General features: G+C 38.4%; 3 protein-coding genes across 3 annotated transcripts in view; all 3 read left to right on the top strand.

Moving 5' to 3' along the window:
• Positions 1–22,378, top strand: part of LOC122297542 (disease resistance-like protein DSC1) — a 34,501-nt gene extending 12,123 nt beyond the window's left edge. Inside the window, exons 2-3 of the mRNA XM_043107652.1 lie at positions 20,561–21,628; positions 21,721–22,378. Coding sequence (XP_042963586.1) covers positions 20,837–21,628; positions 21,721–22,347 — 1,419 coding nt within the window. The 5' untranslated portion in view covers positions 20,561–20,836 and the 3' untranslated portion in view covers positions 22,348–22,378. The remainder of the gene's footprint in view (positions 1–20,560; positions 21,629–21,720) is intronic.
• Positions 10,452–13,910, top strand: LOC122297028. The gene has a single exon (XM_043106815.1). The coding sequence runs from the start codon at positions 10,452–10,454 to the stop codon at positions 13,908–13,910; it is 3,459 nt and encodes a 1,152-aa protein (XP_042962749.1).
• LOC122297027 (disease resistance protein RUN1-like) lies at positions 17,274–20,824 on the top strand. Its single transcript, XM_043106814.1, has 4 exons — positions 17,274–17,838; positions 18,606–19,707; positions 20,174–20,464; positions 20,561–20,824. The coding sequence occupies exons 1-4, from the start codon at positions 17,327–17,329 to the stop codon at positions 20,822–20,824; spliced, it is 2,169 nt and encodes a 722-aa protein (XP_042962748.1). The 5' UTR covers positions 17,274–17,326.
• Positions 22,379–23,290: the final 912 nt, after the last annotated feature.

Here is a 23,290-nt window from a genome sequence, read left to right as displayed (position 1 = left end):
CTATTTCTTGTAACGTCTTTGTTTTTTGTGCTGTTTTTTTATAAGGAAAATGCTAAACTCACCGATAATGAGTCCTGACAGTGGGTCCCGATAGTTTTTTTATTCTTTATTTAATAATAAATGAAATGTATTTTTAATGATGTTGTGAGTTTTTTAAATATTTATAAGTATCAAAAATGTATAAAAATTAAATTAAAAAAGCCAAATGGCCTTCTTAGACATTTTGTCGGCCAATTTTATAAAAGAAAAAAACTTGGGGTCGGACGGGTGTTAAAGGTAATTTTGCACCAGCCAATGATAGGGTGCCACATAGACACTCCAGGAAAACTAATTTTTTTTTTTTTTTTTTTGATAAGGAAACCAAATTTCATTCATATAGGAGGCTCATTACGAGCAATACAAACTAAGTCATCCAAGATGACTCTCTTGACTACATCAGGACCATCTTCCAGCCAAACAGCTTCACTGGCCACACTAATGGCTAGTTTTGCAGCAGTGTGTGCACCTGCATTAGCACTTCTGTGAACAAAATTTAAAGCCCACTCTGGATTAGCTGCCATGATAAGCTGCAGGTCTTCAATCACTTGTCCTAACCAGGAGCTGTCCTCTTCACTTGAATTCACTGCATCTACAACGTTTTTTGCATCCCCTTCAAAGCATACTTGTGACAGTCCAAGCTCAAGACACAGAACCATTGCTCTTTGAAGAGCGTAGCACTCAGCTTGGAAAGCTGACTGGATGTTCTCCCTTGGAGCTACCAGACACCCCAGCAGTTCCCCCTCTGAATCTCTTAACACTACTCCCAGTCCCATTCTTCCTCTATCATGATCAAAGGCTGCATCGAAGTTAACTTTTGAAAAAGGCCAATCCGGGGGTTTCCAAATCTGCTTCATACCATCTGCTTGTCTTCCTTTTGTTCTGTCCTTACCCCCTGACTGTGCTTCTTTATACATTGCTTGTTCAGACAAAGCCTTCGCAATAATCAAACTAGGAGAATGAAATGTTTCCTGAAAAACCATTCCATTTCTTCTTGTCCACAGATGGTAAAAAATTATTGCTGCCAGTTCCAATTCTTCCTGATTCAACCTGACTACCATTTCTTCCCACAACAGTTGGAAATCATTAAAGCTCCTTTTCCACTTACTAAAAGGAGTAAAGCCTCCCCACACATCGGCTGCTGCAGGACACTCCCAGACCACATGCACTTCAGTTTCGGGTTCCCTCAGGCAGATTGGACACAAGTTGCTTTCCACTATGTTCTTTCTAAAAAGTTTGTCTCTAGTTGGAAGGATCCTACCAATGCACTTCCATATTAGCATCTTCACCTTACCTGGGATCATGAGGCCCCACATTTTCCTCCACATACCGCTGATTGACCCTCGTGAGGATGTATCCCCCAAGTTTCTTCTCTGCATTGTAGTTTCTAGGAAGTAGGCACTCTTGACTGAGAATTTTCCTCTTGCTGTAGCTGCCCAAATCCTCCTGTCACTTGCTCCCCTACTGCTCAGAGGAATGGATAGGATCATTTCTGCTTCATCCTCCCTGAAAACTGCCTCCACCACCTCTTTTCTCCATGATTTAGTGGTCACATCTATAAGGATTTCCACCTTTGCTTCACTGTCAAGAGTATTCATTGGAGACTGAACTTGAAAAGATACAGGTCGAGGTAACCACTTGTCTTTCCAAATGCTGATGTTCTTACCATTTCCAACCCTCCACACCATTCCCTCCTTAACCAACTTCAAGCTCGACCATAGGCTTCTCCACACAAAAGATGGGGACCCTTTTAGCTTTGCATCCACCAGGTCACACCCTTGAAAGTACTTCTGCTTGAACACCCGAGCAACCAGCAGATCTGGTTCCTTTATAAACCTCCACAGCTGCTTTGCTAGTAGTGCTTTGTTGAAAGAACTGAGATCTCTATATCCTAATCCCCCTTGGTTTTTTACTGTGCTTAGGAAACACCAGCTCTTCCAATGTATGCCTCTCCCTTCTTTTTTATGGTTCCACCAAAATCTTGCCAACATAGCTTCAATCTCCTTTAGTAGCATAACTGGTAGCTTAAAAACACTCATAGCATAAGCAGGGATTGCCTGTAGTACACTTTTAATCAGCACTTCTTTTCCTGCGGATGAGAGGAATTTTGTTTTCCAGCTGTTTATTTTCTTCCATATCTTCTCTTTCAAGCCCCTAAAAGAGTTATACTTTGATCTTCCAACCACTGTAGGGAGTCCTAGATATCTGTTATAATCATTACATCTTGAACCATTAATCTGTTGTAGGATGAACTCCCTTGTTTCTTCTCTTGTGTTGGTGCTAAAAAATACACTGGTCTTTTCCCTGTTTAATGTTTGACCTGAAGCTTGCTCATATACGGCCAAGAGTCCCCTAATTTGGTACCACTCCATTATGTTTGCTCTGCAGAAAATAACACAGTCGTCTGCAAAGAGAAGGTGACTGATTCTTATTCCTCCTCTCATTACCTCGACTCCTTTAATCATGCCTTTCAATTCAGCAAGTTGTAGTAAATTACTGAGGCCTTCAACACATAATAAGAATAGGTAGGGTGACAAGGGATCACCTTGTCTTAGTCCTCTAGTGGGAACTATTGTCTCTCCTGGCTGTCCATTGATGATAACCGAATATGATACTGTTCTGACACATGTCATCACCAGATTTGACCATTTCTGTCCAAAACCCAATTTTAATAACATAGCCTCTAAGAAATCCCATTCAACCCTGTCATAGGCTTTCGACATGTCTAACTTGACTGCCATAACCCCCTCTTTACCCTTTTTCTTTTGCTGCATTGAATGAAGAACCTCAAAAGCCACCATTATGTTATCGGTTATCATCCTCTTGGGGATAAAGGCACTTTGATTCCTTGATATCACCTTGTCCAGCATGCCTTTCATTCTATTTGCCATAACCTTCGTGATCAGCTTGTAGAACACATTACATAGGGATATAGGTCTAAATTCATGTACTGAAGTGGGGGAATTAACCTTAGGGATTAAGGCAATATGAGTGTGATTTAACTCCCTTGGTAAGGTACCTGAGTTTAGGAAGTTCAGCACTGCCTGAGATACCTCCTTCCCAACTAGTCCCCAGTGTTCTTGGAAAAACCCTGCACTAAACCCATCCGGCCCTGGTGACTTGAGAGGAGACATTTGTTTGAGTGCCAGCTCCACTTCCTTTTCTGTAAAGACTCTTTCCAGTCTTAGACTCATCTCGGCTGTTAGTCTTGATTCCAGGCCCTGCAGGCTTTGCTCTATACTTGCTGAACTGGGATTTGTTGACTTGTATATTGCTTTGAGGTGGTTCTGAAAACTTGCAGCTATCTCTTTCTTCTCCCTCACTTCTGTTCCTTCCATGTCAATGATCCTGGTGATATTGTTCTTTTGCCTTCTCTGATTTACGCAGGCATGATAGAATTTTGTATTTCTATCCCCCCCAATCAGCCAGTGTCTCTTTGCCCTTTGCCTCCACCCTATAGCTTCTTGTTCCAACAGAAAGTTCAGGTCTAACTGTAGGCTTTTTTGTCTCATTATGGTGCTTGGTTCTTCTCGGCTTTGAAGCTCACCTAGCTGTTGTGTCTTTTCTCTTATAGCTCTATTTCTGTCTCTTGCCATGCCTCTACTCCACTTTTGAAAACCCCTTCTAGTTCTTTCAAGCTTATATAAGACCTTCTCCACACCAGACACCCCTCTATAATTCCCCTGCCATGCATCCAAAACTACCTCTCTACAGCCCCTCTCGTTTATCCAGTTGGCTTCATACTTGAAAGAAGAATGATATCTGTATTCTGAGCACCTCTCAAAACTACAGGAAAGTAGTATTGGGCTGTGATCAGAGCAGATAGCGGGAAGAGTATCCACTGAAACCTCTGTATAAATTCCTTTCCACCTCGGGTTTGCTAAAGCTCTGTCTAGTCTTTCCTTTGTGAAAGACTCATCCTCATGTCGGTTACACCATGTAAACTTGTTTGTTTTCCATCCCAGATCAATCAAGTTCCCTTCTTCCATCAGCCCCCTAAACATTTTCATGAGATTTTCACTCCTGCCTCTTCCCCCCTCCTTCTCATCATTTAGCAATATCTCATTAAAGTCTCCTATCACCCCCCAACCCCCTTCACTAGGCTTGAAAGATGATAAAAGGTCCCAGGTCTGTTTTCTCAAGTTTGCATTCGGGTGCCCATAAAAGCATGTTAATAGCCACTTAAAATTACACTGAGTATCATTCACCAAAACGTTAAAGTGATGTCTTGAGTAATTAACTAGCTCTACCTGGTCCTTTTGTTTCCACAGTAGAATAAGACCTCCACTTCTACCAACCGCCTCACTCACACAACAGCCCTCAAACTTTAAGGACTTTGCAATCCCATCTGCTCTACCATATGGGAGTTTGGTTTCCATAAGGAAAACCACATCAGGCAACTTCTCCTTCACTATCATGCGAAGGGTCTGAACTGTTCGGGGGTTCCCAAGCCCCCGACAGTTCCAACTGAGAATCCTCATAATCTCTGGTGGGGCTGCCTAGCAGCCTCCACCATATCCCAACGATCATTGTTTTTCTCCAAAGAAACCGAATCACCAGGCCTTTTTTGTTTTTTCTGAGATCCAAGGTTAGTATAACTTACCTCTAACCCCCGTTTTGCTCCTTTTGACCGTGTGGAGATAGAGGAGGATGTTGGGCAACTCTGCACCCTGGCCTGACGTTTCCAGCTACGGTGTTCTTTCTGCTGAGCCTTGCTTTGTTCTTGATTCAGACCTGTCTCAACCGCTTCTTCTTCCAGGTTAGTTACTGAAAAGGAGATGGGCCTTTCCTGGTCTAAAAGCCGGCCCAGTTCACCATAAAGCCCAGCCTTTTCGCCTGGCCCAACGTTAGTTTCTGTTTCACTCCCCTTTTCCCGCCCATATCGATCTCTCCCTGCCTTGTACAGTTCCTCCTCATTTTCCCGCCTGATACTGACTAGCCCCAACGTACACTGCTCCTTTTCTTTCAAGCAGCTTAGAAGGTCAGCTTCCATCACGTCCCCTCCTTCCTCTAGATTTGTCCCCCGCTGTCTCTGGCAGCTAGTGTCTGCCATGTCACCCTTCATAGATTCCATAGGTTTCTGTACGTGAGGCAAGCCGGAAGGGGTCTCTTGTCCACCATCCACCCCCTCCGCCAGCCTCCCTTCTCGGGCACTTTCTTCTGGTACTACTGCCCTCCCCTCTTCACTGAAATTCTGTTTCTCCCTTGCTCCCGTATCGTTTGGATAACGCGCCTGGCCAGACCGACGTCTAGGAGCCCTCTCAGCCCGAAGCCATGGGCCAAACTGTGGCTTTCCATCGGGGTCCTCCTCTCTCTGATTTTCTTTGCTCGCTTGGCACCCCTGATCATCATGAAGAAGCCAGCCGCACTGAAAACAAATTTTTGGTAACGATTCGTATCGAAAGAGAACCCAGTGTTTAGCATCCTGGACACTTATGAACCTGCCCCTGGCAATTTGTTTCCTAAGTTTTATCTCCACCTTTACCCTTAAACATCTACCCCATCCGGTCCCATCCTCTTGCGTATCTACATCTACCACCTTGCCCACCGTCTTCCCAATTCTGTAACCCCATTCCTCAGACATGCAACTTAAGGGTAAGTTATGGATTTGCATCCAGAAAACTTCACTGTCGAAGACTATCTTCCCTGGTTTCAGTTTTCCGTCATACAACATGAGGAGAAACATAGCACTATCGAAAAACCAAGGCTTTCCTTCCAATACTCTCTGTAGGTCCGCATGTGTTCCAAAAGAAATAACATAGGTGTTTTCATACACCCGATCAATCTTTACATTTCTTGCTTTTCCCCTCCCTCATCCTCTGTTTCATTTCCTCCATCTTCTCTCCAGTGTCTTCTCTCTACTTTCTTTCTCTCCATCTCATGCCCTATCCTACATGACGAACAAAAGTGGGTGCCGACGACTAACAAGAGCAATGCCCACGACAACAACTCACAATAAGTTTCTATATCATGATGCTCGCTGTAGCATGGCTTATCATTCAGTGAAGGGAACTTAAGTTTACAGCAAAGTCGATGGAATTTATATAAATATTATAAGTATTCTGCCATATTCTCGTTTCTATTTTAGCTTTGCCATTCTTGGGGGGTTGTGGTTTGTTTGTTTTTTAAACACATATTATTTATACTTATAATTTTATGCGCATAATGATAAATATTGTCGTGTGTCAACTATTAAAATTAATTATGAAGATTTTAAAATTAAAGTTAAAAATAAAAAATTAAATTAAATATTTAATACATATAATATTATACATAAAGTTAATTATAAATAGATATAGAATTTTTTTTTTTTTTAATACTTTCACAATTTCTTACACTAATAAACTAATTACTCTACTGCTCATTGATAGTTTGATGACTGTCGGGTTTGGGACCTCAAATGAGACACAAAATTATCATTTCTTTTCTTTTCATCTTATTTGCAAACATAATTTAAATATAAAATTTTTAAACTAATCATTACAATTTTTTCAAATTTTTAAATAAAAATAATATTCTAAAAGTATATTCTTACAATATTTTTTATTCAACTTTTTCTCTCTCCTTTCTCAAAATCTAAAAAATAATCAAATTAAATTATTTTACTGCTATTTACAAAATTCTCATCTCATCTCTATCATTAGCCTTAACACAACTGCGTTGCGTAATTGAGGAAAGTTCAACGAAAGTTCAGTGTACACGGAATTGACTGCAGTTAACTGTTGGACTCTACATAGTACGTACATACGATACACAGGCAAAACAAGGGCTTCCTCTGGCTTTTTGAGAAAGATCTTCTTCAAGCACAAACATACATTACAAGTACACTTGGTAAGTCAACTCGTTTACACGGTTTTGAACTAAAGTCACTTTGCAAAAAAACAAATGTGCAGATCGAACACCATTAATTAAGTCCCAGTATGAACTTTAGACTTTTGGGATTTCCTGACGTACGTGGGAACATTGAAAATTTATCACATTAAAGTAGTTATTCCAACATCTTTCAATCTAACCACCTACGATACACGTGGTAGGGATGGTGGTAAGTAGGGATGGTGGTAGTCCTGCCTGTGATTCCCGCCTACAGTGCATGCTGTAAGGATGGTGATAAGCAGGGATGGTGGCAGTTCCGACTACGGTGCACATAGTAGGGATGGTGGTAAGCAGAGATGGTGCTAATCCTACCTTTAATTCTCGCCTACAGCAATTGATAAATGATATGTTAGGCCATTCTTCGGGAAAATGACGGTTTATGATTTAATGGATACGAGCACCATTGTTTGGGCCATTTTCTTGGAAATTGACAAACATGTTTCAGGTCAAATGAGATTTTTGGCGTGCGTTGGAAAATAATCATTTTCGGGAAAAATGAGGGTTTTGGGTCACATTCGTGTTTCATCATGTGCACGCATATTTGTTGGATGTATTAATGTATTTTTATCTCTTAGTTTGTTTGGGTGATTACCTACTGAGATTCACAATCTCATTGTATTCGACATCTTGCGGTTCCATTTTATGGAATTGTAGATTTAGATGCTGATGAAGACGTTGAGTCTGAGGGATCAGCTTCAGTGACATGTGGTCGCTTTTTGGATTATGGGATTTGTTTCCTTTTTGTCTATGTATTTGGCTTTTACTTTATTTTCATGGATAACTGTATAATTTTCGGTAATACTTTTATTTTGGTAGTCTGTATTTAAAATTCTAGTACTTAGTTGACTTATTTAATTTATCCGTTGCGTTTTTTGTTGTACACTTTCTGCTTGTACACACACTTGAAACTTATCGTTGGGATGTGTGACTCGTGTTGTTATCATCCCAATGCCACGATTCCCAGGTTTCCGTACATGAAAATCGAGGCGTTACAGATACAAGAAATACGACACAAGTTTTGATTAGTATTCTCTCCAAGACACAGTTTTCTTTCTACTTTCTTGCAATACATTTTTTCTTCCTTTTCTAATACTAGTCTTTTCGCATTAAACAAATGTTAAGATGGAACGTACTACATTAGGATTATTGTAATGAATTCTCTTCTTTCATTGACCCACTTCTGAGATATTTATGAAGTCCTTCCGCGTGAATTAAACAAACGTCAAAATCAAACACCCGTGAAGATTGGTCTATTGAATTTCTTGTATGAACTTTAGACTTTTGGGATTTCCTGATGCAGGAGAAGTTTCTGGGTAAGCCAACTTGCAATACCATTTACACAGTTTTGAATTGATCAAGTCCTTCCACCTTAATTAAACAAAAGTCCTCCTCTCTTTGCCCTAGAGTAGAGGCTCATTCCTTCTCGTCGGCGTACGAGTATTCCATAGACTGAATCAGATGGCTGAGGGATTGGATTCCCTGTACGCCTCGATGTCTCTCACGGAGAAAGAAAATGAAGAAGTGGTGGTGGAGGCTAGTATGGTGGAAGAGGTTCTCGATAGGGGGAAACATTGCTTGATTATGAGTCTTCTCACCAGGAAACACTATAATCACGAAGCGTTCAAGGCTACCATGAAGAAAGTGTGGAGACCAGTTTTTGGGATAAAGTTTAGGGATTTGAACACTGTATTCACTCTGGTGGAGTTCAAAAATGAGGGGGATAAATCAAAAGTGGAGAGGGATGGTCCATGGCACTTCAACAAACAACTGATACTTCTGAAACCGTTTGAAGGAAAGCTGCAACTCAGTTCAATGCAAATCAAATATGCTGCATTTTGGGTGCGTATCCATGACCTCCCTTTAATGGCTCGGAACTATTATGTGAAGCATGCTGGGCGAGTTTGTGGAGCTGGATTTGGAAAAAGGGGAAGTAGGATGGGGTGAATACATGAGAGTTAGGGTAATGGTGGATATTACCCAACCGCTCCAAAGGAGGAAACGGTTGAAAATCGGAGACGATGAGTCCTGCTGGGTTCGGTTTTCGTACGAACGATTACCGGACCTATGCTATTTCTGTGGAGTGGTAGGGCACACAATGAGAGAGTGCGAAAAAGCTCCGATGGAGGCTTCTCCCGAGCAGGTACAGTACGGCGAATGCTTGAGGGCTTCCCATGGGTCGAATCGAAGAGAAGGGAAATGGGAGCCTAGACCGCGGCGTGGGTTTCATCACACAGGGGATAAGGGGATTCCATCGGATTCACCGGCAAAGGAAACAGAGGAACCAAATCTCCCGAATCCACCTCAGGTTACACCGTACCACACCCAGCCTGCAGTGGTGTCCTCGACAGAGGGGTCTTCTCCCAAAGCCCCTTCGAAAACGAACCCGGTAGCCTTCGTAAAGGCAGCGTCCGAGGATAGATCTCCCCCATTTGAAAGAGTTTCTCCAAGTGGTGGCTCCGATGATGGATATCCTCCGGTGGTGGCGTCGACGATCTCAGAAGAAATATCAGTGGCTCTGGTGGAGGTTCCGATTGTGGGTTGTATGGACTTGGATCTGGGTGGTGCTGCGTTGGAGTTGGGCCCTCAGCCCTTTGGGTTTTCCAGCCCAAGTGTATTGCCTTTGAGGAACCAGCGTAATCCGAAGGCCTCAGCTATTCCTAGGCAGGCCTGCTCCAAAGGTCGGCCTCTTCAAAAAGTGATCAATCTCGGCAGAGAGCAGACTATCAAGCAGAAACAAAGCTCAGCCAGAACCAGTTGCTTAAGTGGTCGAAAGAGAAAAGGAGAAGAAGTTGCAGAAGAAGAAGTGGTCACTAGGAAGAAACACCATGGGATGGAACCCCTTAATTCCGAGATATTGGCGGCGGCTGAGGATCAGCCCCGCCAAACGCAATGAAGTTTTTCAGTTGGAACCCCCGTGGGCTTGGGAACCCACGGAGTGTCCAAACGCTTCGTGACCTGCTTACGAAGGAAGATCCCGACGTGGTATTCTTGCAAGAAACTCGCTTGACAGCATCTCAATGGGTTTTCTGTAAGTATACTCTTGGCTTTAAAAACTGTTTTGTTGTAGATCCTGTGGGTCGTAGTGGTGGCTTAGCTTTGTTATGGAAAGATGATTGTGATTTGCTTGTTATTAACTACTCTAAGCACCATATACATGCCTTTATTAAGAATTCCATGTTTGAGGGGGGGCGGGTTTAATTACGGGTATTTATGGCCATCCGCAAACAGAAAGGAGGGAGGAGGTGTGGAACTTGATCAAATCTTTAGGGCAGGGAGTAGTTAGTCAATGGTTGGTATTTGGAGACTTTAATGAAATCCTCAACCAATCCGAGAAAAATGGGGGGGCGTATAGAAGTGAGAGACAGATTGAGGGGTTTAAATCTGTTTTAGATGAAAGGGGCCTTAGGGACTTAGGTTTTTCAGGTAAACCTTTTACGTGGAGCAACAGGAGGGAAGGAAATGTGATAAGTGAGAGATTAGATCGTTTTCTAGGGAATACAAAGTGGTGTGAGGCATTCTCTTTTGGGCAAGTACAACACGGGATGGCAGCATATTCGGATCATATTCCGATATGGCTAAATACAAATGGGGGGCTGATAAGAAAAAGGGGCAAGAGGCTTTTCAGGTTCGAAGCAATGTGGGTAGGCAATAAGGATTGCTCAAGTATAGTGGAGAGGATTTGGGGAGAGGGAGAAAATTCTGCTCAAAATAACCACCTTATGGAAAATATTTCTAAATGTGGGGATGATTTGTCACAATGGAATAAAAGGTCTTTTGGTAATGTCCAAAAAGAATTGGCTTCAGCCAAAGACAAACTAAAAGGGATAGAAGAAATGGACCCAAATTTCCAACATACTTCCCTACACAAAGAAGCCAGGGAGGAGGTTCAGAAATGGTTGGAAAGGGATGAACTGATGTGGAAACAAAGGTCTAGAGTGCAGTGGTTAAAAGAAGGGGATAGGAATTCGCGGTTCTTTCACCATAAAGCAAATGCTAGGAGGAAAAAGAATGGATTCCATCAATTGCAAGATGAATGTGGGAATTGGAAAAGGGGAGATCAGATGGGGGTCTTAGTTGTGGATTTTTTCAAGAATTTATTTTCTTCAGATTCTCAACCAGAATTTCCAGAATGCTTTTCAGAAGTGGGGGTGAGGGTGTCTCCTCAAATGAACGAAGAGTTACTTCTTCCGTATGTAGTGGAAGAAGTTGAGGTGGCTATTCAACAAATGCATCCCTCGACAGCCCCTGGTCCGGATGGTATGTCTCCTGTTTTTTACCAAAAATACTGGAGTAAGGTGGGAAAGTCAGTTACTGTTTTTGTCTTAAATGCATTAAATAATGGTGTTTTTCCTAAGGAGCTAAACCATACTTTCATTTCTCTGATTCCTAAGAAAAACAATCCTTCCAAAGTGTCTGATTTTAGGCCTATTAGCCTTTGCAACGTCCTTTATAAGATAATATCAAAAGTCATTGCAAACAGGCTCAAAAAAATTCTGCCTATGATTATTTTTGATACTCAGTGTGCTTTTGTACCCGGGAGACAAATTACGGATAATGTGCTAGTGGCATATGAGACACTACACTATATTCGCAGTAAAAGAGTGGGTCGGAAAGGGTATATGTCCCTCAAATTAGATATGAGCAAAGCGTATGATAGAGTTGAATGGGGTTTTTTGAGGGGGATGATGAAGACTCTTGGTTTTGCCCATCAATGGATTGAGCTGGTTATGTTTTGCGTGTCTACAGTTTCCTTCTCTATACTGGTTAATAGCAGTCCAAAAGGCCCGGTTTATCCATCTAGAGGCATTAGGCAAGGGGATCCCTTATCCCCTTACCTTTTCCTTCTATGCACAGAAGGGCTGATTAGCTTATTGAAAAGGAATGCTAATGAGGGAATGGTGGAAGGGGTGAGAATTTGTAGAGGGGCTCCGCGAGTGAACCACCTATTATTTGCTGATGACAGTGTAATTTTTTGCCAAGCGGATGTATCTACTAATGCTAATATTCTATCTCTGCTGGAACTGTATGAAAGAGCATCAGGGCAATGCATTAATAAAGAAAAGACTTCGATGGTCTTTAGTAAAAATGTTGATGAGGTTGTGAGAGCAAACATTATGGCAATGTGGGGTGGGAGTAACACTCAGCACTTTGAGAAATACTTGGGCTTGCCTCCCATGGTAGGGAGATCAAAACAAAGAGCCTTTGCTGATATTAAGCAAAAATTGTGGCAGAAAATTCAGATGTGGAAAGGAAATTTGCTATCTCAAGGGGGTAAAGAGATCCTATTAAAAGCAGTAGCTATGTCCATCCCGACATATGCAATGAGTTGCTTTTTACTCCCTAAAACCTTATGTCATGAGATGGAAATGATGATGGCCAGATTTTGGTGGGGTAATCAAGCTCAGGAGAGGAAAATTCATTGGGTAGGGTGGCAGAAATTGAGTGCATCTAAATTTAGAGGAGGGCTGGGGTTCAAAAACTTACATGATTTCAATATGTCCCTCTTAGCTAAACAGGGGTGGAGGCTTCTTACTAACTTTGATTCACTTCTCTACAAGATCTTCAAAGCAAGGTATTTTCCAAAGAGCTCTCTGTTTGAAGCAAAGATTGGTTTCAATTCATCATACGTGTGGAAAGGTATTCATAGTGCCTTACCTCTATTGAAAGCTGGATGTATCAGAAGAGTGGGGAATGGGGTGGAAACAAAGGTTTTTAAAGACAATTGGATTCCTGGTATTCAACCATCAGTTTTGCTAGGTGAAACGATAGGTCATCCACAGGAGAACCTGCAAGTGCAGGATTTAATGGATAGTAGCTTGGGTTGGTGGAATGTTGATGCATTAAGAGCTCTCTTCAATCCAAGAACAGTATCTCAGATTTTAAGAATTAATGTGTCTTCCAACCATGAGGATTCCTGGTATTGGTTAGATGAAAAAAGTGGATCCTTTTCAGTTAGAAGTGGGTACAGAAATATTCAAAAATCCTATGCTCTAATAGAGGGGGAAGGATCTTGGGTTCAAATTCTAGCCCCCTTTTGGAAGGGTATGTGGAATCTGAAAATACCCTTAAAGATGAAGATGTTTGTATGGAAAGGCTTTTTAGAAATTCTACCTACATATCAAAATCTTGTGAGGAAAAAAATTCTGGAGAGTGATGTTTGTTTGTTTTGCAATCAATGTAGAGAGGATGCAGCACATGCCTTATTTTACTGTAGCTCTATCAACTCCTTATGTATCCAATTTCAACCTCTGTTGGGGGCGATAGGTTGTGGGAAATCCTTTGGGGAAATTGTGCTGGAAGTAAAGGAAAGAGGCAACGAGGAAGGGGTTTTGAAGTTTATAGCAATGGCTTGGGGCCTTTGGTATAGAAGAAATAAATTTATCTATGATAACTCTTTTCTTCAGTTTTCTTCTGTTGTTTCTACAGCCCTATCTATGCAATCTGATTTCAAAAAAGCTCAGCTTCTGGAAAGTAGCAGTCGAGACACCCCAAGGGTCCTAATCTGGAAACCTCCTCCACAAGGTAGCTTGAAGATGAATGTGGATGGTGCCACCTTCGGTGAGATCGATAAAGCTGGAATTGGTCTGGTTTTACGAGATCATGAAGGCAATGTTTTAATGACTTGCAGCAAGATAGAGCACGCGGTTGCAAACTCTGAATTTATTGAAGCCACAGCAGTGTTGCGAGGCCTCCAATTCGGACTGCAGTGGGGCATTAATAAGTTGGTGATGGAATCTGATTGTTTGTTTTTAATTAATGTGTTAAATTCCTCATCTGAATGTCTATCTGATTTTGCCTATGTAATAGATGAGATAAGAAGAATTAGATCTTATTTCCATGAAATCTCCTTTGTGCATGTATGTAGGCAAGGTAACAATGTGGCGCACGGTTTAGCAAGATTTGCTAGGAATGTTGATGATGTAAGTGTCTGGCGTGATGGTTGTCCTTCATGTGTTTCTCAAGCAGCATGGCTTGATAGGCAGGTTTTTGTAAGGACTTGATGCTAATGAGATGAGATTATCAAAAAAAAAAAAAAAAAAAAAAAAAAATTAAACAAAAGTCAAAATCAAACAGTACCCATTAAGACTGTTCTATTGAATTTCTTGTTTGAACTTTAGACTTCAATTGAGATTTCCTAACGCGGTAGAATTGAAGATTTATCACATCAAAGAAAAGGAAGTTGGCCGAAAAATTTAAATATCATGCTGTAGTAGTACTATCTATGGCTGCTGATGTCGAAAAAAACCACTGCTTTTAGATCTGAGAGGGAAGTCATCCACTGGTGTTACAATAAGTTTCTATATCATGATGCTCGCTGTAGCATGGCTTGTCATTCAGTGAAGGGAACTTAAGTTTACAGCAAAGTCGATGGAATTTATATAAAAATTAGAAGTATTCTGCCATATTCTTGTTTCTATTTTAGCTTTGCCATTCTTGTGGGGTTGTGGTTTGTTTGTTTTTTTAAACAAATATTATTTATACTTATAATTTTATGTGCATAATGATATATACTGTTTTTAAAATTAATTATGAAGATTTTAAAATTAAAGTTAAAAATAAAAAATTAATAAAATTAAATTAAATATTTAATATGTATAATATTATGCATAAAGTTAATTATAAATAGATTAAGACAATTTTTTTTTTAATCTGGAATTAAGCACTTTCACAATTTCGTACATGATAAACTAATTAATCTACTGCTCGTTGATAGTATGATGATTGTCAGGTTTGGGGCTTCAAATGAAACACAAAATTATCATTTGATTTCATTTCATCTTATTTCTAAACATAATTTAAATTCAAAATTTTTAAACTAACCATTACAATTTTTTGAAAATTTTAAATAAAAAATAATAAAAATTTCAACTTTTTCAAATTTCCAAACAAAAATAATATTCTAAAACTATATTCTTACAATATTTTTTATTCAACTTTTTCTCTCATTTCTCAAAATCTAAAAAATAATTAACTCAAATTATTTCACTACTATTTACAAATTATCTTATTACTATTTAAAAAATTCTCATCTCATCTCATCTCACTCCTTATCCCTAACACAACTGCGGCGTGTAATAAAACAAATGTCCAGATCGAACACTCACTAATTAAGTCCCAGTATGAACTTTAGACTTTTGGGATTTCCTGACGTAGGAGCATTGAAAATTTATCACATTAAAGTAGCTATTCCAACATCTTCCAATCTCCCCACGCCAATAATGTCGTTTCAAGATAGATTTAAGTCTTCCGAGAAATATGAATTACAAGTATGATTGGTAAGCTAACTTGCACCCATTCACACGGTTTTGAACTAAACTCATTCAGCCTTGGTCAAGTAGAAAAGATGGTATATATATTTGAGAGAGACTTATCGTGCTCTTGTTAATCAACCTTGGTCCCAACACCTCCCTTAGGTCACCCTTTCTCATTTTGAGAAAAATTATTTGGACCATTCCCTGCTTTTGTAAAAGATATGAATTTAACAAAAAGGAGAGAATTACTTGTGGTCAAGGATTGTGCGGATTGGGATTTGGGTCGTAAGATTAAAAAAAAAAAAAAAAAACTAATTAGATTATGTTGCTTGTTTTTCATGTGAAGAGTCCAGCTCATTAATTTATTTGTATGCAGGAATGAATCGAAATTCATCCAAGAAATCAAGATATCTCTAGAATAGTAAATTATTCATATCTAAACGTTGCAAAATATCTAGTTGGAATGAAGTCTCGTATGCAAGACATTGATTTGCTTTTAAGAATCGGGATGAATGACATACGCATGGTGGGAATATTTGGAGTTGTAGGAATTGTTAAGACAACTATTGTCAAAAAGATCTATAACTCAATTTTTTCACAATTTGATAGTCATTGTTTCTTGAAAAATGTTAGAGAAACTTCAAACCAAGTAAGTGGTCTGGTCCAAATGCAGAATACACTTCTTAATGAGTTATGAGTTAAAGTTGATAAGAGGAGTTTATGAGTTAAAGTGCAGGCTTTGCTCTAGAAGAGTTTTCTTAATTCTTGTTCACGTGGAGGAGTTAGTCCATTTAGAAACACTTTCAACAAGTTCTACTCATGACCAATTTACCATGGATTGATAGTGAAAAAAATATCAAATTTCACGTTATGGGAAGATTAGAATCTAAATTATCTAATGTCACATCCAGCAAGGCAACTCAGGCATGATATATATTTATATATCCAACTCATCATGTGATTGGGTGGAGTAGTTCTAGTACCAAAACGAGTGGTTCAGGCTAGCTATTTCCCGTGAGCCACAGGAAATTAATTAATGTGACACGATGAACACAGCCCGCACCCTACGTATACGACCGGCCTCCATCATCATCTACTCATGCTGATCTGTATCATGTCTTTGTTTGTTTAGCCCGTCTTTTGGGATAGTTTTTTGTGCTTCAGAAATTTAACGATATGGACATAAAAAATCACAAGACTTTAAACATCCAATGATTTATGAACCAAAATTATCTAAAATGCTGACCAGAATTATGAACCCAAAACGTGTTGTAGCACGGAAGTAATTCAACGTACGAGTCTTTGATCATGCAGCTAATTAATTATTTTTCTCTTTTGTAATATAAACGCGTATATATATATGGACTTGAGCTAGCGTGCATGGACTCCGGCCAATAATATTATACCGATAATATTCGAATATTAATATCATGAGTTTGATCTTTATTTATTTACTTTTTTATAAGTAAAACCAGAAACTTTATTGGCATCAGTTAGGAGACAATGGATTCCATGTCCATGTTTGTGCACATGAAGGACATAGCAATCCAACCTTTCCCTAATCTTCTTCAAGAGATTTTAATCTGGAAATACTTTCACAATTTTGTACACTGATAAACTAATTACCCTACTGCTCATTGATAGTTTGATGACGGGCGGGTTTGAGACTTCAAATAAGACACAAAATTATCATTTCATCTTATTCCTAAATATAATTCAAATACAAAATTTTTAAAATAATCATTACAACTGTTACAAACTTTCAAATAAAAAATAAAAAACAATTCCAACTTTTTCAAATTTTCAAATAAAAATAATATTCTAAAACTATATTCTTACAATATTTAACTTTATAATATTTTTTTTAATTTTTTTTATTTCTCCTTTCTCAAAATCTAAAAAATAATCAACTCAAATTATTTCACTACTATTCACAAATTATCTTACTACTATTCACAAAATTCTTATAATCAGACCTAACACACAACTGCGACATGTAATTGAGGAAAGTTCAACGAAAGTTCAGTGTACACGGAATTGACTGCATTTAACTTTTGTACACTACGTTTAATGACAAACGCTGCCAGTTGTCTTTTAAATTAGAGCCCCATGTCTAATATTTATGTGCGCTAAGGATAGGAAGAACTCAAGGCATTGCAAACACAATGACTTCTTCCATGTCCTTCCGTGGGCTCTCTTCTTCCTCCTCTTCTACTGTTAGCTCTCCGTGGTTTTACGATGTATTCTTGAGTTTTAGAGGAGAAGATACTCGCAATACTTTTATTGCCCATCTCCACCATGCTTTGCTTCAAAATGGCATCCACACCTACATAGATGAGGACGAGCTTAGAAGAGGTGGTGAAATCTCACCTGCACTTCTCCAAGCCATTGAAAATTCCCGACTTTCAATTATCGTGCTCTCAGAAAACTATGCATCATCTACTTGGTGCTTGGATGAATTGCTCAACATTCTCAATTGCAAGGAAACAAAGCAACAAATAGTTTTACCTATATTTTACCATGTAAATCCATCAGAAGTACGAAATCAAAGAGGTAGTTTTGGAGAAGCTTTGGCTGTATGTGTAGGAAAATTCAACGAAGATGTGAAGAAGGTGCAGAGGTGGAAGACAGCCCTACAAGAAGTGGCCAATTTGGCTGGATACGAGTTGGAAAATGGGCAACTCTAACCACTCTTGTGCCTTTCATTGGAGATTTGTTGTTGTTGTTGTTATTATTATTATTATTATTATTATTATTATTATTATTATTATTATTATTATTATTATTATTATAACACATTATTTATTTTCTACACCATATAACTAAAATATAACTCTGGAATGCGCAAGTGTTACAAAATTTTTTTGAAACAAAAGTAGGATCTACTATTAAAAAATTAATTTTGTTTCGTGTAGATTTCATATTTACTTACTTTTTTCAAAGAGATTACGTAGTGTTTACACACTTTACGGCTGCAAATATCATTTCTGAAAAAAAAATAGTACTCTTGAAAACGGAAACAAATTTAAGAATGCATGTAAATGCAATCATGTGTAAAAGATATGAATCTAACAAAAAAGAGAGCATTACTTGTGGTCAACGCTTGTGCGGATTGGGATTTGGGGAGGGGGGATTCTATACACTACAACCTACCACTTATATTTTATTTTACTTTTGGTTGTGAGAAAAATACTAATTAGATTGAGTAATGCTACATACAGTCGTGGAGTGTGCAAACGCCGCACAATCGCTTTGAAAAAGAGTGGGGTCCACAATTAAAAAGTTAGTTTTTTTCTCATGCATGTGGGTCCCGTATTAATTCACTTTTTTCAAAGTGACTGCGCGGCGCTTGCATAACCACGACTGCAAATATCATTTTTCAATTAGATTATGTTGCTTGTTTTTCATGTGAAGAGTCCAGCTCATTAATTTATTTGTATGCAGGAATGAATCGAAATTCATCCAAGAAATCGTTCAAGAGGTCTCTAGAATGGTAAATTATTCATATCTAAACGTTGCAAAGTATCTAGTTGGGATAGAGTCTCGTGTGCAAGACATTGATTTGCTTTTAAGTATCGGGATGAATGACATACGCATGGTGGGAATATTTGGTGTTGGTGGAATTGGTAAGACAACCATTGCCAAAAAGATCTATAACTCAATTTTTTCACAATTTGATGTTCATTATTTCTTGGCAAATGTTAGAGAAACTTCAAACCAAGTGGGTGGTATGGTCCAAATGCAGAATACACTCCTTAATGAGATTCTAAAAGCCTCTAAATGTTTTGATGTTGGTAATGTTGATAGAGGAGTTTATGAGTTAAAGCGCAGGCTTTGCTCTAGAAGAGTTCTCTTAATTCTTGATGATGTGGATGAGTTAGTCCAGTTAGAAACATTAGCTGGAGGTCACGACTGGTTTGGTTTAGGAAGTAGAATCATCATAACTACAAGAGATCAGAATTTATTAAATAACCATAAAGTTGATTCAAAATATGAAGTAAAGAGATTGGACCATAATGAAGCTCTCGAGCTTTTTAGTTGGCATGCTTTTGAGGAAGACAAACCTATTGAAGATTATGTGGAACTCTCTAAGCAAGTAATACAATATGCTATGGGTCTTCCACTAGCTTTAACAGTGCTAGGCTCAGATCTAAGGGGTCTGAGTATAAATCAATGGAGAAGTGTATTGGATAAGTATAAAAGAATTCCTAGCAAAAATATTCAAGAAGTACTCTGTATAAGTTATGATGGATTGGATGATAATGAGAAGGAGATTTTCCTTGATATTGCCTTTTTTTTCAAAGGACAACACCTGGATTATGTCGTTAAAATATTAGATAGCTGTGGTTTCTCTCCGGACAATGGTATCAAAAGGCTTGTAGATAAGTGTCTCATTACAATTACTATTCACAATACATTGTGGATGCATGACTTGCTACAAGATATGGGCAGAGAAATTGTTCGAAAGGAATCACGCAAAGAACCAGGCACACGTAGTAGATTATGGTTTCATGAAGATGTTCGCTATGTACTAGAGGAAAATGCAGTAAGTTCTTAGATTAAAACCTCTTTTAATTGAACATTTTTTAGTAGTGAAACTTACATGAAAAGTATTGAATTTCTTTTCATAACAAATGGAAAAGAACTGCATATTAAATAAACTATCATATATGTATCGATAGATAATATGATCATTTTTTATATTTCCAACTTAAAGTAATGTATTTAACTAATTAGGGGAATCATTAAATCATCATACTTAAATGTCCTTTAAAGATATCTAATCATCCCTTTTCAAAGACAAGAATGAGTTTTTTTAATCATGAGTATATTGCCTTCATGTCTTATACGAATGTATAGTTAATAATGGCATGTAAATTTGAAAAAAGATAAATTTTGAATATTAATTATAATGGATATTATAGTTTTGATATTATAATTTTAATAAGTGCTTAGAAACAAAGATTTTAACGATCTAACATTACTGGCTACCTTATGAATTGTTTCATTAGGGAACAAACAATGTTGAGGGGATAAAATTAGTGGTTCTGCCTGAGGGTGATGATCATGACATGATACGCTTGAGTCCCAAATCGTTTGCAAAGATGAGAAGACTCAGATTTTTTATAAGTTGTGGTGCACACTTTTTTGGACGATCACTTAATTATCTTTCTAATGAATTAAGAGTGCTTGATTGGTCAAATTGTCCTTTACAATCTTTGCCATCCAATTTCCGTGGAGAGAAGCTCATTGATTTTAAACTTTCTAGAGGCCGTATCAAGGAGATTGGCGGCCAATTTAAGGTACAATTATTACTTTCAATATTTCCTTTCTTTAAACCCATGTGTTCATGTGAACTTCCTCAAGGTTAATATATATATTTGTTGTTTTCTCAACAGAACTTGACGATAATGAAATTTTCTGAGTGTAAGTTCTTAACCAAAATCTCCAATCTTTCAAGTTGCTCGAATTTAAAGGAATTGGATATTATGGATTGTGAAAATTTAGTTGAAGTTCATGATTCTGTTGGATTCCTTGATAAGCTTGTTCGTTTGCGTCTTTATCAATGCTTCAACCTGAAGAGTTTTCCAAGGCGACTCAAGTTGAGATCTCTAGAAGTCCTTACACTTTATAATTGCTCAAAACTTCAAAATTTTCCATAAATCGAGTGTAAAATGGAATATTTATGTTGCATCTCATTATGGGGCACTGCAATAAAAGAATTGCCTTCATCCATTGGGTACCTCACTCCTGCGCTTAAAGAGTTACTTCTGCCCGGACAATGCACAGAACTTATGCGTCTCCCTAATAGCATTCATCAGTTGCAAAATCTAAAGGTGTTTTGTCTCAGTGTGTGTATTAATGGATGCTTCACCGGGATTGAACGATTAGATATAGAAAGCTGCAAGGACCTGATGCGTTTCCCAATCAGCATTCCTAATTGGCAACATCTAAAGAATCTCTCTTTCGATAAGTGTACAAATCTTGCGAAAGAAGAAATAAGTTTATCCTTTGGGTACCAGACTGAGGTTAAAAATGTCCACATAACAACAGCGAGAACGATTAAGAGGACTGAACTAGAATCAAATGCTGAATTACTCCTGACACCAGTTTATAATTGGTACCTTGACGACTTTTCATTTTATTGCTCATCCACTATGCACGAGTTAGATCTATCATGGTGTGCTATTGTCAACCTTCCTCTGGGCATCGAAACCTTTGTTGAATTGAGGATTCTCAAATTGTGGCATTGCGAGAAACTTCAAGAAATTCTACATCTCCCACCAAATATACAAGAGCTATATGCTAGTGAGTGTTTCTCCTTGGAAAGATTCCCAAAAGTATCAACAAAATTTCAATTCTATACATCATGTGGCTTGCAAGAGCTAAGATGGATTGATTTGTCCGGTTGCCATAAATTGGATGCAAATATAGGGAGTCAGGCACCAAATCCTTCATTTGTTGAGGTATGTGACTATTTCTCTCTATGTTTTTTTGTAGGTGTTTGTGTTTGAGGATTGCCTTGTGCTTATGAAAATATGCGATATATGTTTGACAGGAACATATTCAGGACCATTCATGGGGTATTATATTTCCAGGGAATAAGATTCCAGATTGGTTTAGCCATACTAAGGAGCCATCAAATAGAGATTCATGTGAATTGGATATTAGTGGGCCCTTGTATTTGGATGAAATCATAGGAATTGTTTTCTGTGCAGTTCTTGGATCCAACACGGATGATTGCCCCTCCAGTATTTGTGTTTCTATAAATGGTAACATGCTTGTAGAAGCAAATTTTAAATTATTAGGAGACTGGGATCATGTATATCTAAATTACTCATTTCCAAAATGTATCAAGCAATGGCTACCGTACCCAACAGGAGACAATCTAAGGTTTATATTTGATAGCAATGAAGAAGCTGCAGTGATGTTTAAAAGTTGCGGAGTTCACATAATCTATAAGCATGAAAAGAATGAGAGTTTAATAGTACGAGAGTGCTCAGTAGATTTATCGAATGGTATCCAACTTTGTAAGAGACGCCGAGATGATGAAGACCACAACTTGGAATTCAACGGGTATCCACAACACAAGATGCGCTCTCAAAACTTGAGCAATTCAAATGTAGTTGTCGATTGCATAGGTGTTGAAGGTGACTTTGCAGAAGCAGAAAGAGGCTCTGAGTGAAGTTTAAAAGAAGAAGAAGTACTTGCCTCTTGATCTGTGTCCCAAGAAGGCCAGGCCAATTTAGAGAAGCTGGCTTACTGGGCACCAGGTCAGTGTCTTTGCATTGATAAAATTCCCCAGTTTGGTTTTTTTTTTTATGGGATTGGTTTCATGATATTAATGGCACGTAAAAGGATTTTGTGCTGCCAGTGCAAAAGGGTTTCACAAATGATCGGACGTTGGACTTGTTTGTGTGCTCGGTGTTGTCGTGACATGATAATTGTGTGCTCGGTGTTGCCCCATCCACCCACTTGCAGCCTCCTTTTTTACTTCATCGATAATTTTTTGTGCATCCCCTTCAAAAGTTACTCTCTCTGAAACTACTGATTTCTACATGTTTCCGTTGCCTTCCACATAGCACTTGCTTTAGCTAACTCAACACTTCCAAGAAAGTTCTTAGCTGGACACAAAGAGAAAATTATCTCCCCTTCATGATTTCTTGCTACCAGTCCTATACCCATTTTTTGCTCTTCCTTATTTAATGCTGCATCAAAGTTAATTTTTGTGAAGCTCTCAGTGCGTGGTAACCACTTAGTTTCTCTTCTTCTCATGCCTGGTTCAATCTTTTGCTCTCTTTTCTCATCCTCAGCTTCTTAAAAGACTTTCAAGTTTACTAAAGCCTTGTGAATAACCATGCATGGACTATCAAATTTATCTTCAAAAACTGCTTTATTTCTTCTAGACCAGATACCTACAAGTATTAATGATATTTCTTCTATTTTCTTCTAATTAAAACTCAACCGCAATTTTTCCCATAGCTGGGAAAATTATATGGAACTTAATTAATATGCTTTAATTTGTTAGTTTATTGGTTCTTTTATATATATATATATATATAATCGAAGCATACCAGAAAATCCAGTAGATAATAATTCAATTGTCTCAGTTTGATTGAGATTATTGT

The sequence above is a fragment of the Carya illinoinensis genome, chromosome 15 (assembly GCF_018687715.1).
Source record: "Carya illinoinensis cultivar Pawnee chromosome 15, C.illinoinensisPawnee_v1, whole genome shotgun sequence".
Classification (NCBI taxonomy): Eukaryota; Viridiplantae; Streptophyta; class Magnoliopsida; order Fagales; family Juglandaceae; genus Carya; species Carya illinoinensis.
This window is presented reverse-complemented; position numbering and strand designations above follow the sequence as displayed.